General features: G+C 36.0%; 1 protein-coding gene across 1 annotated transcript in view; it reads left to right on the plus strand.

Moving 5' to 3' along the window:
- The window catches only part of LRRK2 (leucine rich repeat kinase 2), a 132,767-nt gene that overhangs the window by 97,145 nt on the left and 18,286 nt on the right, over positions 1 to 17,336 (plus strand). The window contains exons 40-42 of the mRNA XM_076007179.1: positions 4,551 to 4,741; positions 9,971 to 10,131; positions 16,656 to 16,826. Of these exons, the coding sequence (XP_075863294.1) occupies positions 4,551 to 4,741; positions 9,971 to 10,131; positions 16,656 to 16,826 (523 nt within the window). The remainder of the gene's footprint in view (positions 1 to 4,550; positions 4,742 to 9,970; positions 10,132 to 16,655; positions 16,827 to 17,336) is intronic.

A 17,336-nucleotide genomic window follows, 5' to 3' on the forward strand; every position in this document is an offset into this window, starting at 1 on the left:
TTAGTTTTGAAAACTGAAAATTTGATCTTTTGTATTTTTCTTGTTTTGGGTATTCTGACACTACACATGTCTGTGTTTGTGTATGCATTGCTTTTCATTCCATCTGCCTCATTATTGTGTGGAAAATTATCTTCTATGTATTTTATTCTATTATTTGTTATTTCCTTGCCAACATTTATTAATCATTTTTATTGATCAGCTGCTATGTGCCAGGCTAGGTGATGGAATACATAATGGGCACACATTAAGTAGTAAGCTAAACTAGTAAGTCCCTGCTTTTCTGGAGCCTATATCTAGTTACTTATGATCTATTATTTCTGACCATCCTCTAAGAGTAGATGATGAGCCTTCTGGGTCTATCATCCCTGTCCTGAGTTCCCTCTTAAAGTTTTTCTATAGTTTGTGTGAGTGTCTCTTACAGACTTCTAATTTGTTTTTCAGAATTGCTTTATATATTATTTAGCTTTCTACTGAATTTTGTTTTGATAATCATATTTCTCATTTCCAGCAATTCTTTCCCTCCCCTTTAGTAGCTCCATTGTAGCCATTTTTTTAGATGAAATATCCTGAAGAATTTTCATTAATATCAATTAGAATTTAATTTTTTGTATTACTTGCTTTATTACTATTTTCTGAGGTCATTTGTTCTATGGGTTCATCTTGATCGTTCTCTTTTATGTTGTTGATTTTTCAAACTGGGTATTTTTGGATAACTCTTCATATCTGTGAGGTAAGGACTATATTGATTATTAAAAATGGCTGGGCATGGTGGCTCATGCCTATAATCCCAGCACTCTGGGAGGCTGAGGCGGGAGGATCGCTCAAGGTCAGGAGTTCAAGACCAGCCTGAGCGAGAACAAGACCCCCGTCTCCACTAAAAATAGAAAGAAATTAATTGGCCAACTAAAAATAAATAGAAAAAATTAACCGGGCATGGTGGCTCATGCCTGTGGTCCCAGCTACTTGGGAGGCTGAGGCAGAAGGATCGCTTGAATCCAGAAGTTTGAGGTTGCTGTGAGCTAGGCTGATGCCACGGCACTCTAGCCTGAGCAACAGAGTGAGACTCTTTGTCTCAACAACAACAAAAAGTAACTGAAATGGCTATTCTTTGCATTTATTTAGGTCTATTTGTTCAAGTTACCACTCCCTGAATAGAAAGATGGACCATGAGCTCTTAATGGGTGGGCATTGTTTACAGATACTCTTCTTTAGGTTTCATGGGGAGGGATTTCCCAGGCCTGCTGAGACCATAATAGCTGCTAAAGTAAGGAAGGCTTGGGAACTAGTTCCTTCCTGCTTAGTGCTGTATTATTTTTTCCCTTCTTAATTTATTGGAGAGTTCTAGGTCTTTTCAGGCTTTGTTCCACAGCTCTTCTTAGTCTAAAAACTTTCTATAATAAACTTTATCAGACAAATTGTCTTCACTTTCCATCTTTAAAAAAAATGTCACAGAGGGTACTCACCATAGGGTTGGTTTAATCCAGTGGTTCTGGCTAATTTTCTCTAAAATTCCTTTAACCTCTGTGTATTGGTTTTAGTCCCTCAGGATGGCTTTTCTCATTGTGGTAAACTGGTTCCAGGCTTCACAATTACATATCCCAAGTACAGAAGCAAAGAGGGTACCTCTTTTGAGGTTTTATATTTCAAAGGAACCAAAATCACTCCCTACACATTAGCCTATTAAATAAAAAAACTTCTCTTGGTGTCAGTTGAGTCACCTGCCCTTTTTTCAACAAGCACTATGTTCAGGCAATGCTTTGTGCTGCTTGCTTAGACCTGTATTACTGAGCCAATTACTGTGGCCATGAGGATGGCATTACTTACAAAACTCCCACCTTTTCTTGAAGCTGCTATTGGGGTCAGCTCCCCCTGGCCAGAAGTCCGTGGCTGCATGGGTGAGGGTTTGATAACTTGGCAAAAATCAAGGTACTCTTAGAAGGAAAGAAAGGAGAATGTATAACCAACAGTGGCCACTTCTGTATTGTCTCTTGTTTTGGGTAGTGGTGAGGATTTTTTCTCATTTTTTTTTTTTTTTCTTGACTGTAGGAATGAGGGACACAGACAGAGTGAGAGGTGAAGTAAAATCCAATGCTAATTTTGCCACCTTCTACAAGAACTCAATTGTATTTTTTAAATCTCTTCATCCTCACTTTTTTCCTTGATTTATTAGAAGAGACTCTTAGTGGCTGAATCTAAATAACTTATGTAAACTTAAATATGTATATATAGTTGTAATATTTTAGTTACTTAGAATAATGAAAAAAATTTATGTCTGTACAAAATATCTGGGAGAATTTTGATTATTAGTAACAAAAGTCACACTCTAGTTCTGGGACGAAATTAAACATTTTGTAGATAGAAGCAAGTCTGTAAACCACATCTAGGCACAATCTCTTTCAATGTGCAAGTAATCTGTTACATAAATTGATTTCTCCACCTTGGTCATTAATTTCGAATGTATGTTTCAAAGTTTATGGAGAATATTTGGGAGCCCTGATGGAAATGAACTCTAAACATGTGTACAGGGCTGATTAATGTACAGCAGCTAGGCAAGCCAAGGGAACAGAGGAAGAACTTGAAAAAGAAGAGGGTACAAAATTTCCTTTTTTAAAAAATGAAGAAAAAGAAAGAAAAATGACAGTTGAGGGTTATCCCACCAGTAGTCATGAACGGAGGAAGATCTATGATAGTTTCTTTCTTGCTCCTTTCTCTTTGTAGTGAGTTACTTTTCCAGGACAGGACATTAGGATTAGGCCTCTCTCTGTGCCTATGAAAGTAAACAGAGCTAACTCGACTTGTTTTCAGTTTTTACCAAATGAGATAATCAGACATGGGCATTTAAAAAAAAAAACAAACGTCTTTTCTACTAAGCAAATATGGTTGCAGTCTGAAGCTTTGTTCTTGGAAAATCCCCTCGCAGGGTGTTCAGCCTTTCTGTTTTAGCTTGCAGAATTCTCCACACTTCAGTTTCCTGATAAACGTAGTTGGCACTGATACTCCATGTCTTTGAAGCAGGTTGTTAGGAAGCAGAGCTTCTGCAGCGATCACAGTTTAAAATATGAATCAGTTTAACATCACATAAGCTCTAAGTTTCAACTAAGTTACAGTTGCAGAGTAAAGTAGAATATATACAGAATAAAGTGAATATGGAATTCAAACACCATGTCATGAAAGAGACTGTAAAGTCTCACATAATGTGGTCCACAGAGAGGATTGTGTCACAGTGGAGGCCTCTATTCAAGCTCCGGTGGTATTTCTGGCTTCTTGGATTGCAGAGCGATTGTTGCAGCTGGGGATTGATTTAGTAAGGGCGGTCCATGGTGAGCCATTCTGAGAAAGTGTAGTATTCGAGCTAAGATCTGAAAGACAAGAAGCCTTCAGCTGTGTGAAGGCTGCAGGGATTTCTAGCTTGAGGCATCAGCAAAGGCAAAGACCCTTTGGCTGGAAGGAGCTGGGTATGTTCTAGGGATTGGGTGAATGCCAGTGTGGCTGAAGGGTGGTGATGAAGAGGAGGGAGAGAGGAGATGGTTGGGGAGGTAGGCTGGGAATGGATCATGTTAAGCCTTGAGGCCATGGAAGTCCATGGGATTTTAATCTAAGAGTAATGGGAAGTCATCAGAGAGTGTTCAAAAGGGGTTGATGGCATACACTTTGTGGAATTAGGCATTATCCTAGGTAAACTTTTGTAGTCATTAAACCAGAGATTATGGACAGTTTTGTGTCATATGCCAGTTACAGTTGATTAGTAGTGGGTGCTCAGAATCGTGGGCTGGGAAAAACTCTGTGGCTAACGAGAATTCAGTGCATGAGACTGACATGGCGTGTTAGTATCACCACAATGTGTGTACCGTCCCTGTATTAAATGTTCTCATAAAAGCAGAGCAAAAGGAAAAAAATAGAACTTAAAATTTTAATTCAAACAATACAGTTGACCCTGGAACACCATGAGGGTTAGGGGTACTGACCTCCTGCAAAGTTGAAAATTCACATATAACTTTTGACTCCTCTAAAACTTAACTAATAATAGCCTACTGTTGACGTTATTGATAATATAGTCAATGAACCCATATTTTGTATATGTATCATATACTGTATTCTGACAATAAATAAGGTATAGAAAAGAATATTAAGAAAATCATAAAGAAGAGAAATATATTTTCTATTCATTAAGTGGAAGTGGATCATCAGATCATCATGAAAGTCTTTATCCTCATGATCTTCGTGTTGTGTAGGCTGAGGAGGAGATAGAGGAGGGGTTGGTCTTGCTGCCTTTGGGGTGGCAGATGTGGAAGAAAATCCATATATAATTGGATATGCATAGTTCAAACCTGTGCTGTTCAGGGGTCAACTGTAGTTTCAAAACCAGCTGTTTATTACTGAAAATATGGAAAATATATTAAAAAAATCTCAAGAAGAAATGGAAAGTTTGCTATAGTCCGGTCACCCAGAGAACACGTTGGTCAAAATGTTAGATGCACTTAAAGAAGCAGAGACTTGAGTAAGAGCTGGTGTTCTATTTATTACTCTTACAAGAGTCTGGACTTTTGCAGGAGTTGGTGGTGCTTTGTCACCTCCACCACCCCAGCTTGATATCTTTGCTGGCGGCTGGGATTCGTCCTCGAATGTTGGTGATGGAGTTGGCCTCCAAGGGCTCCTTGGATCGCCTGCTCCAGCAGGACAAAGCCAGCCTCACCAGAACCCTGCAGCACAGGATCGCGCTACATGTGGCTGATGGCTTGAGGTAAGTGGGTCACGTTGTTTTCCATTCATTGAACAAGTGTGACCCCAGACTTAGGCTCTAAGAACAGTACTTCCCTGAAACATTGTGCCCCAGTAACATTTTACAAACAATTTGGATGAAAATGACCATTTCCATGATCGAATTTTGCAATTTCGTAAAATAAGAGTAGGAAGGCCATGCAGAAGCTCATAGCTGGTAGTAATAGAGTTTGAACCCAGAATTCCTGCTCTAGAGCCTGTAATCTGAACCCTGTACTGACCTGCCATGCCTAAAAAAATATATAAGATAGGCTTCAAAGTACCAAGGTAAGTCAGTTAGATAACTCTGATGAGGAAGGATTAGTTCAATCTTCTGAAGGGGACTAGAGTGATTTGCAATGGGTCCTTCTGCATGGCTGCCTTGTGTGTCTCACAGGCACATCCAGCTCTGCAGCCAGATGCTAGATAGAGCCTTGGAGAGAGAGCACAGCATAATGGAAAGGCCAAGGTCTTTGGAGACTTACAGGACTGGGATTAGTCACTGCTCCATGCAGTTAATAACCGCGATTTTATACCTGAGTCCCATTTTTTAATAGTTTGTAAACCATGACTAATATTTAATGCATAAAGTTATGATGAGTTTTGTAATAATGGAAGACATCCTAGATTAAACCCCTGACATCTCCCCTTTTTTCTCCCCATCTCCCGTCAGCCTGTTGTTTCACCTTGGGGTCATCCTTTACTCCTTCCTTTCTCTCCATCGCTCACCTCATCCTTCAGTAAATCTTTTCAGCTCTGCCAACAAGATGGATCTTAATGTAGCTACTTCTCACAATATCTCTCACTATCCCTTGAGTCTGAGCCACTGTCTCCCCTCATTCCAACTGGTCCTCTGCTTTTACCTTTGTCCCAAGATATGGCTTGTTCTTCACACAGTAGCCAGAGTGATTTTTTCCAAGGTGGAAGTTGGATCAGGTCTTGTTCCTGGTATCAGCCCTCTCCTGCCTTGCTTGCTGGGCACTGTGCTCAGCCACTCGCCTCTCTGGGGTTTCTTGCTTATGCCAGAGGCTTTATACCTGCACCATCTTCTCCCAGGAATGTTTGGCTTCCAGATGTGCTCTTGGCTAGCTTCTCATTTCATTCTGATCTCTCGTCAGGGAGGATGTCTCTGACGACCCTTTGTCTTTCTAGCACCAATTGCACTTATTGCTGCCTGGTATTCTTCAGATTTCCATTTGAAAACTTTGTTTATTGTCTGTCTTTGCCATCAGAATCTTAAGTTTCATGGGAGCAGGGACTTTTCATCTTGTTTGCCATTGTGTCTCCAGTACCTAGAGCAGAATATGTGTTGGCGGTAGGGGAGAGGGAGAAAGGAAGGAAAACAATGCCTGGTGCACAGTAGGCATGCAGTGGATGCAAATTTCCTTTTCTTCCTTCTCTTCTGAAATGCTGTGAACATGTCTTTGAGGCAGTGTCCAGAAATGTAAACGGAATGCATAGTAAGGAAGACAAATGAACTCCCTCACAAACAAACAAAACCAAACCAGGGGGTTGTAACTATTAATAATTCATGGGGAATATAATAAGTGCCTCAAATGAGTAGATTTCCCTTCCCGAAAAGGTCCAGAAACTACTGAAAACCTTACAGATTTTTAAATAAAACAGGATGCAGGGATTTGGATTTGGGTTGATATTTCTGCTTTTGAACACCAGGGGGAACCTTGTGTTAAATTTATCAGAGTAAACCACAGCTTAGTCTCCTGTATTTCAAAGCCTTCTTGGTCATTTTCCTTAATTTACCTAACTTCAGGCCTTCGTTTTTTTCCTAATTCTTCAACATAATCCCCAAAGTGTTCATTTGTAAGATGAAGAATTGCTATTTTTAAATTCAATGCTGTTTGGAAAACCTCCTCTCTAAAATAACTTATTCTAGTTCTCTGAAACCTTACTTTAAATAACAAATCCAGCAGTTTCTGATGATGTAAGTGAAATGTCAGCATATTTTTCTATAATTTGCCTGATTTGTTCTTAGCATAATGCCAGCAGAGCTTTTCAGGTCCTGTGCCACAAGAGGCTAGATTTCGGTAGCTATCAATTTTCTGCCATCACTAAGTGTATTTTAAAAACACAGCATTAAGGTTTATTTTCCCAAATACATTTCAGCATAGAGCTGTAACTGCAGAGGCAAAAAGAGACAATAAAATCACGCTCTTTTGGCATCCATTAGATGCTGGAGCTGCTTAGAGTAACATGCAATAACGTTTTTCATGTTACATTGTTGTCTCTTCTGCAATCCTGCCTTTCACTGTTAGCCTATGTCTCTAATTCTGTCCACTCCTTTGCACTCTGTATCATAATTCTATGATACCTATGAAGATGTAGTCTCCTGCATTTTCCATAAGTTTTTGTGTTTTAATTTTTTCAAAACTGACTTTGCTCTCCTTGTTACTTCCTGCAGCCATGACTCTTCTTTCTCCTGTATGCCCTACTGGCCTGGCCAGGATCCTTGTAGTCACATCCAGATAAGCCCCTTCCCCCAAAAGCAAGTATCCATTTGTCCACCAAGTCCTTGACTGTATATTACATTATCATTTGAGTCAATTCATTTATTTTTTATTTTTAAAATTTTTTTGCCACTATTTCTGCCTTGGTTCAGTATGTCCAGGGAATTATCAGCATCTTTCTTCTAAAATAAAAATCTAATGATGCTTGAAATCCCCTGGCAGTTCCCAATTATCTGCAAAGTGCATCCAAATTCCTTGGTGTAGCTTCAGAACTCTATTCATATACTTCTTGCCTCCCTCTCCAGCCCCCTGGCACTCCACTGCTGACACTGTGTTCTAGCCATGCTGGAGGGCTTGAATTTTTCAGTTACATTCATGTCTGTCTGTCACTGCATTTGCTATTTTTCTCTTTCCTCAAACTTATCTGCCTAGAGAACTCCTTTTCCTCAAGCATTTGCTCAATACCATCTCTTCTATGAAGCTCAACTGTTCCATAAAGAGTTAGCCTCTCTACCATGTGTAGGACATTTTATTAGGTGCTGATGAGGGGTAGGTAGAGATTGTATTGTTCTTGAGGTTGAAAATTTACAGTCCATTGGGAGAGTCGACTTTGCCGTCTTTACCACTGTGTTTTTCTCCCCGTGTTTCCCTGGTATCGTATGTATACATTTCTGGAACCTCGTTTGAGCACCTGTTTGAGTATTATTTAAGCACAATCCTTCTATCAATAAGTTGTGACCCTCTTAAGAGCTTAGATACACTGATGACTTTGTATCTCTCAGTGACTGGACTTCACAAATGCCTGGGACGTATTTGTTAAATGAATGACTGCCTCCTATTTTTAGAATAAGTCTATTCAGGATGAGACACAGTTTATATTATGAAGAAAAGAGTTTCTTAGCAACTCTTATGATAATCATGATTAAAGAATGACTGTTTAACTGAATATTTAGACCAGTTTATTTTAGTAAAATGTTTGACAATAGTCATTGTCACACAATGCATAAATTATGGCTGAATTATTTTTGAGAAGGTAAAATCTGTGCTTATTATTTCAAAAGCTATTCTATTAAAAGCTATTCAAACTGTACTTTTTAAGATTAAGATTAAATCCTATAATTGAACATTTTAACTAACTTAAATATTCTCTTTCCCACTGCCATTATTTCAAATTAAAGTTAACTTTTTTTTTTTTTTGGCCTTTGGAAAGTATTCAGAAGGAGTCTGTGTTCTATAAATATACTAAAAGAGGCATGGATATGAAGGATTTGGATCCTTTTCAATGATGTGTGACTTGGCTTTAACTTTCTTATTGTTAATCTCCAAGCCTTTCTCTTCAGCAGAGCAAGAGTAGCTAATGGCCTTTCAGTAAGCCCTTAGTAAATTTTTCTTCTAAGCCTATGACTTATTGTTCAAGTCGACTTCATTAGTATATTTATCTTCAGCCAAAAACAGGTATACCAAAATGAATAAGCCTAATGTCAAATGTCTTAACTATATCCTGGAAGAGAGAATCTTCTGTAATTAAATGATACATACTCTCTAGACCATCATGCACTGAAAAGTTCAGGGTATTACTGCCACTCTGCCCATAATCCCTGCAGCATTGATTGGTACTAGGTAATGGAGTACATATTTATTGATATGATATGAGCTAAAATCAAAAGCCACAAATAAACAAATAATTTAAATTCAACTCCATTATTTCCAGTGAAAAATTGTTCCTTCAAGGTAGATCATAAGATTCCTGTGACATCAGGGGAAAGCTGTAGTTAGTCGACTTGACATCATGGGTCAGGGAAGACAGAGTTGGGAGAATGGAATTTCATAGATATCTAAGGAAAAGTGGTAAATAGTAATGTTAGTAGTTGGGACAAGGTAAGCTGTCTGACCATGTTTCTAGAATGGAGAAGACCTGTTAGAGATTAAAACTTTATCTTGTTTTTTATATTAACTAAATTCTTATTTTGTGCCTGAAATATCCAATTCTAATTGCTCATGGTTGCATGAATCAGTTTCTAACAAGAAGGACTTCAATGTCCTTCAACACCATCTTTCCCAAGACTGTTTTTCCCAAGACTGAATTTCCCAAGAATGTTTTATTCATTCTAACTCTCAGTCCAAAGTGTTCTTTCTTAACCTTAATTTAGAACAGAATTGGGTTCACAGTAAATTATTATCTTCAAACAGAGGAAGAGATTAATAAGTAGAAAAAAGTCATATTTTGATTTGTTATTGAAAATGCAGATAATATTAGGAAACATTTTAGTCAGAAAAACTAAATATCAAAGATAGAGAAAATTCTAAAAGCTGAGATGAACTTGTATATTTTGTTAAGAAAATCAAAACTATTTAAATAAATAGGAGTTACAACAAAAGCCTCTTTTTAAACATATTGACATTTGAAAATAGTTAAAATATTCATATGACCATTGGGGGAAATCAGAATTCCCTTTAAGTACTTGTTAAGGTGTACAGAAGTGTCCAAAAATTAGCACTTTGCCTGAGATGATTTTCTCTTAAAATTTTAATCACTCACAGTTTTTTTTTAAAGCATAACCTCACTTCTTAATATCAGACTTGAGTGTTTTGATTTCTTTCTACAATATCTCTTAACTTTGAGGGTCAACATTAGCACAGAATTTTTGACACTTGGCATAATGGACAGACATATTCAAGGAAATTATGACAAAAATTATTATAATGCAATCACATTTTAATCAGATTTCCTGTGCATTTTGTGGCAGATACCTCCACTCAGCCATGATTATCTACCGGGACTTGAAGCCCCACAATGTGCTGCTTTTTACCCTGTACCCCAACGCTGCCATCATTGCAAAGATTGCCGACTATGGGATCGCTCAGTATTGCTGCAGGATGGGCATCAAAACGTCGGAGGGCACACCAGGTAGGAGGGTCTCAGTGCTTGATAATTCTGTCTGCAGGACGAATAATCAGTGGCCTCACATGTGAGTTCAGGAAAGTCAAAAGAAGACTGTGGTCTATCACATTCTGAACAGATATTTATTGTATGAATAATTGTGACCATTCTATTATGATTTTTATCATTGTGTTTTATAGAATAACAATAAAAATCTATCTATTGATGTAATTTCCCAAGGCAAAAACTGAATATAAAGGAGAGAATGTTTGATGTCAAGTTATATTTTTAAAAGTTAGATTTTTGAAATCTTTAAATACTCTTGAGGTGGTAAAAAGTAACAACAGAAAAAGCTTTAATCTAGCTACTGTTGACACTTATGATGCAAATCAAATTCAGGTCCACAAACTCTTTTTCATAACTCTGAAACCCAAAAAACTCTGAATGCCCACAGTTTTTTCTTTTAACTTACTTGGTGGCAAAACTAGCATGAACTGACTTGATGCTTATTAAGATCTTTATTTCTCACACTCATATGAATATGCATATATTTTGCTGCAGAAATATAAACAAGTTTGAGTGCAGGGGGCTAGCCCTGACCCTACTAAGGGTTTGTATAATGTATTGTAACATACATTATACTATGTTATATTACATATATTACATTATACATTATATTATATATTATATTACATACATATATTACATATATTATATATTACATTATATTATTAACTTCCTTGAATGTAAAAAGTATAAATTCCTAAGTACTTCTGGCTTCAAAGATTTTACATAAGGTCTTTGGACCTGACGTTTTTGATTGCACTGTTTTTGATAGAAGCTTACTTTCTTCATATTATAGGTAGATACGGGAGTTTAGGACTATAAACACTGCATTTCAGTTTTCTTTCTTTGTAATTTATAACTTGTTTATGCTTCAATAGTTAAAAATAATGCAGCTTCTCTATTTGGCCCTGTATAGCAAGATGAATCATGTCTACTATGTAAAGAGACACATGCCCACTCTGGATACCCTCATAACTATGATCTCTCCAGAAATCACCGGCACCATTTTCTTGTCTTAGATTTTAACATTACTTCCCTGGGTCATCCCTAACACTTTTTTGTCATGCCAATTCTAATAATCCTGTTACTACTGCCATTAACCAACTCTACTACCAGTGAAAATGTATTTCCTGTGCTATCCTGCACTTGTGTTTTCATGGTGTTACACTTAGCCATGTTCTTTCCACATCACTGTCTACCCCACAGGATCCTCCCTCCCTTTCCCAGTTCCCACTCTCCTTCTTCTCAGCTTCATCAGAATCTCAAGCTCTGATAAGTAAGAAACAGTCACAGGGCCAGTGATCTGTACAGACATCTTGTCTTTCAGATTTCAGTTTGAGTGGGGAATAAAAAATTGAGGGGTTGATGTCTGTTTGGGGGAGGACAGCTCTATCTTCGGGGACACCTTGTATAGTGATTTATTTGTAAATAATGTTACAGGTGGCTTTACATCATTTTGATGGTTGCAGCTCCATGAAAACACCATGTCTAAGACAGAATAAAATACACTAGGGGGCATCTCACTAAGGAAAAGATTCTAGTTTGTTTCATGCCAACCCAACTTAGGTACTCAGATAAGCAAATGTTCCCAGATTCCAATGCCTTGTTTTGTTTCTGCTCCAAATGCACATCCTCTCTTTTGTATAGGTACATTTTGAGGCACAGTGTGCATCCTCATAAGCCCCTCAAAGTATATGTTCTGGCTGAGAGTGTCTCTGGGTTTTTCATTAATTATAAAAATAATTTTCATCCTTGAACACCTGCTATACAGCAGGCTTAGTGCCAGGTACATGGTGTCTTATCTCCATGCCAGGGCTGAAAGTTAGCTATTATTTTCTCATTTGTCAAATGAGAAAACTGAGGCTCAGTGAGATTATGTAACTTGCAGAATGTTATGCAGGAAGTTGCCAAGACGAGAACTCAATCCAGAGCTATTTGGCTTTAAATCCTTTAGTCTTTCTCCTAGACTTCATGCAACTCTAAATATGTATTTGAAAAAGTTTAATTATCAAATTTTAGTTATTAAAAAAACAAAATGAAACAACAGAGCCATGAATAGCAAATATTGTCTACTACAGGTTGGGAAAAACAATCTTAGAGGATGGAATTTGATAGGCTTCATAAATTCTCACCTAGGAAAAGGCACAGGATAATGATCTTCTCTTGGAAGATCTGCTTATTAATCTCCTGTGACACCAGTGTGGGCTGGGCCACTCTCTTGGGGCTTGCAGTTCCTTGCTTCTACATCTCCCAGCCCAGTCTCTCTGTTAATGGGGGGGGGGTCAGAGGCAAGAATCCTGTTGCTGAAGCCTTGTGCACTCAGTGGGACAGTGGATCTTTCTGGTCCCTTATTGACTATGTTCTGGACTTGAGTTCTGCTATTCCCCTTGGTGGTCTGGCCCAGCTAGCAGGCCCCTCAGGTTAACTTGCTTCAAACTCATAGCCTTTTGCTTTAAATATTTGACTTCCTGGTTTTCGTCAAAACCTCTCTAAAATTTAATCTTGATCTGATTCTTCATACCAAGCCAGGTACTTATTTCTGATCCTTTGTATTCTCCAATATTGACTTGTTTTAACATAAATATGGAGAAAGATAATGACAGAAAAACCCAGGGGCTGATCTGTTCTCTTTTGCCCACACTTCCCCCAGGCTGCTTAATACATTGTAAGTGTTTTTTCTTGCTATGTCTGAGACCTTCACTTTATCATTACTATTTTTATGATTGTTAGAGCACTTCTCATTATCTCAGCCCCAAATTTTGCTTCTCATTTGAAATAACAATAACTATTACCACCACTACTACCATCACCAAACAATTTTTTCTCCCAAGCAATTCTGTTTGGGAAGAAAATAGTTCCCTCTCATATAATTTGTTATCTCCTTGTCTTTTCCTTTTAATGGATATTCTTGTTAATGTCATATCTTTTAACATGGAAGCTTCTAGAGGAATTAAAAGACTGTATGTTTGTTAAATTTTTTGGTGCATTTTTATTTAATATATTAACCCATACTCCAGTGTAGGCCTGTGAGTGTGGGTTAATTACATTTGTCTCAGAGAGGACAGTAATTAGGAACAAACCTTTCTAGAGCATGAACAATATGTCTGGCATGCGCTTAGCCATTTCCATGGGTTGATTATACCACTTAGTCCTTACGATCTGCTGACATTGTTATTGCTACTGTTTCTAGTTTATAGGTAAGGAGACAAAAGCTTAGCTTAGGGAGTGTTCCAAATGTCTATAGGGCAGTGTAAGATATTAACCCAAGCAGCCTGGGACAGATGGGGATGCAAAGACAGAAACAATGCAGTCATTGACAGGGACCATGGTGTGGTGTCTGTCTACATTTTGAAAGCAAATATGGTATGGATAGTTTCAACTTTAAATAACTTGGAGAGTTTTACTTCAACTCAGTCAGATGGATATATTTATATTATATCCTGTTGGGAGTGACTGCTATTATAACTCTGGGTCCTGTGACGGTTGCAGTGTTGACTGAGATGAATGCTGACTGATGGATTTAACTCTGTCAAGACCTATATAAATACAACCGTCTTCGGGTAAATGAAATGTTACTCACTACATATGCACTATCACCTGACAGAAATTATAAAACATACTCTACTCATACTTCTCTGAAAGTAAAAAAGAAATAAAATGCATGTTTCTGTTGACAATGTGATATGTATATAAAGACCTATTAGAACAAATTTCTAATATTCTTGATCTACGGATCTTTTCTTTGTTTACTCACTGCGTTGTTAAAATGCAGGCTTCTCGGAAACATTATTTCTAAAAATAGTTTTTAGACAATGAAGCATAATTTCCCAAGTATTTTAACATTGCAATTGTTATGATAATTCTCCAAGGGGGAAATTATGCTTATTTTTTATTCATTTATTTATGCATTTGGCAACAATTTATTTAACATTTACCTAGTTCCAAACTGGCTGTACCACTTAATAGCAGCATGATGTTCATCAAGAAATTGTTAGTGCAATCAAGAACACTAGAGATTCATTGGATGAATCTAAAGAAGGATTTAGAAGAGTATTATATTATAATTCTGGTACTTTCTGAATATATAAATAATATTTTGTTCTCATCAATTAAGATATTTATTTTGAAAGGAGGAAGATAAAGTTAAAAGCATTTTGTATTGAAGTAAATATTTCTTTCCATATTTTCACAATTAACTATCTATGTGTCCTCTGATTCATTGTGAAAAAAATATTCCAGCCTCCTGCACGGCACTAAGATCTATAGATTGATGCCTAGATGCATAAAAACTATAGATCTATAGATTGATGCCTAGATGCATAAAAACGACCCTCGAGTTTTATCCAGCTCTAAAATCCAGCGATTCCAAATTCTGTTTCTAGCAGTGAATTTATCAAAAAAAAAAATACAGAACATATTAATAGTTTTTGAATAATACCTTGATATAATAGATATCCAGTAACTGTGTTGAGTGAATAATAAATAACCAGTTAAGACTTAAATGTCTCCCAAATCCCTTTTAAATTCTAAGAAGGTGAGCATAAAGACTGTTAATGAACTAGTAAATGTGTGGCTAGCTCATTATTTTTAAGTACTTTTGACTTTGCCATTTATTATCTGTATGGCCTTAGGAAAATACATACATTTCTGAAAGGATTATGTCATTTGTAAAATGGAAAGTCCTTATCTGTCTACCCCAGATGATTCTTGTGCCTATCAAATGAAATGTTCAATAAGTATGTCAGTAAAAGGCTAGAGTGATATGAATTAGGAGCTATTGTGATTTGTTTACATTATGTCACAGGTACACTTTATTAGGGATATGTTTTAGAACTATCTTAATTACTTACACAACTCTTTAGCTTAAGGTATGAGGATGATGTAGGAAAATGTCGTTACTCTAAGGAAATGCATAATATATTTAGGACCAAAAGATTGTGTTTGTAACTTAATATAATATGTAAATTACACTAATAATAAATGATTGTATATAATTATATTAATATATTATCAAATATACAATATTATATTTATATACATTATACATATATAATATTAAAAAAGAGTGAGAGGAATGTTAGAACTTTTGCTAGTAGACTGTCTATCAAATAGAATTGTTTCCAAATTCAGTCATTTACTCCTTGAAGACTATGTATTCATACTTTGTTATATTTTTCTAGCTGCATATTTAAATTATTATAACAATTACATATAGTCATTGTAAAAAATTTGGAAATTAAAAAGAAGATGAAATATGTATATATATTATCAGCACATAGAGTGATCATTATTACATGTGAATATATTTCTTTTTATTCTTTCATTATATATATTCCCATGAACTTTTTACGTTGAAAATGTTTAAGCCTGCAGAAGAGTTGAAAGAATAGTACAATATACACTCATATACCCTACCCATAAATTCATTGATTATTAACTTTTGGCCCTACTTGTTCTTCCTCTCTTGCCCTCTTTGCATATGAATGTAAATGTTTGAAATTAAGTTGCAGACATTATGTCATCTCCAAACATGTTGGCATGTATTGCGGTAGAATAAGGATATTCGTTTACATAATCGCAATACCATTATCACAGCTAATAAAATGAATTCAGTTGTTTTTTTCACATATTTGATAACTTTCTATTCAGTTATATCCTACATTTTATTTTTATTTATGAAACATGATTAAACAATGATTTTTAAGTTACTACATAGTATACATTGTTTAACCATTTCCCTTTCACGGTTGGATTGCCTTAGACTGTTTTATATTTTTATTATTAATAATGTTGAAATTACTCTTTTTCTCTGAAGAACTTAAAAATGATTTATCCCTCTTGTGGAATGAAAGGTTTATTTCCCTTTCAAAGAATTTCAGGCATGAACCTGACAGAGAGGGCTTTTATTTGTTTTAGTTGTGGCTGTTATTTTTATGTTTTCATTGGTTAGAAGGAGCAGAGTCACAAGTTTTAGAAATAATGAAGGTGTTGGGATTTTAATCAGGTTAAAGTGACTTGGAGGGAAGTCTAGAAATCTCTATTCTCTTTACCTTTCCTCTTTTAAAAACACTGCTTTGGGAATAGTTATCATTAGGAATAAGAAAAATGATATAGATTTTTTTGTATTATGCTTTAATTATGAAATACCACTTTATAATTTATTATTGAATGGTTATCCTATTATCCTTCAAGGTAATCTTATTGAAGATTGATGATCTTAGAATAAAATTATAAGATCTTGTAATAAAGATTGAAGGATCTTATTATCTTTCTCCTTCGAGATCAACCTTGGAGTGAAACATCCTGGCACAGGGCAATTAATTGACTTGATCAAGGTGTCTCATTGTATTAATAGAAGTGACATGGCCTGGTTTAGAACTCATCTCTCTGACTCTCTTATTTGGCATATAACCTAAGTATATGTGTCCTCGGATGTATGGGCCCTATCATTGGGCATATTTATTATTATATCTGCTTATTTTCAGGGTTTCGTGCACCTGAAGTTGCCAGAGGAAATGTCATTTATAACCAACAGGCTGATGTTTATTCATTTGGTCTCCTTCTCTATGACATTTTAACAACTGGATGTAGGATAGTAGAGGGTTTGAAGTTTCCAAATGAGTTTGATGAATTAGCAATACAAGGAAAATTACCTGGTAAGTTCTATCTTTTATCTACAATAAAGATTATTTTTCCATAATGTCAGCAGCTTCATTTTCAAGTTATTTAATTGTTGTTGTAAACTTAATTCATTAAACAACTGATACTTTTCGCTTAATGCATGAATATTGTTAAATCCTATGAGACATGAATAAAAATCACATGAAAAAGGTAGCAGTTTTAGGCTTTTTAAAAAATCCCAAATTAATATCAGTGTGTTTGGTATTATATTTAGAAGAATGCTCAGAAAAGGGAATTGCTGTCAGAACTTCAGATTTGGTGACTTCTAGTTTTCGTAAAGAATTACTGTGTGCCCATTAGCCTGGAGTGTTTTAAGTTTCTTGGAGTAAAATAATTTCTATGCAGGAATGGAAGCTTGAAATACTTATAATAATAATTTTTAGTAGTAAATATTAATATGAATTGACAAATGGTTTGTCATTCATTCCTTAACCATTACTTTAGTTCCCACTACAAAGTGCCCTTTTTAAAGTTATTTAGCTGTT

Source organism: Microcebus murinus, chromosome 10, assembly GCF_040939455.1.
Source record: "Microcebus murinus isolate Inina chromosome 10, M.murinus_Inina_mat1.0, whole genome shotgun sequence".
NCBI classification, from domain to species: Eukaryota; Metazoa; Chordata; class Mammalia; order Primates; family Cheirogaleidae; genus Microcebus; species Microcebus murinus.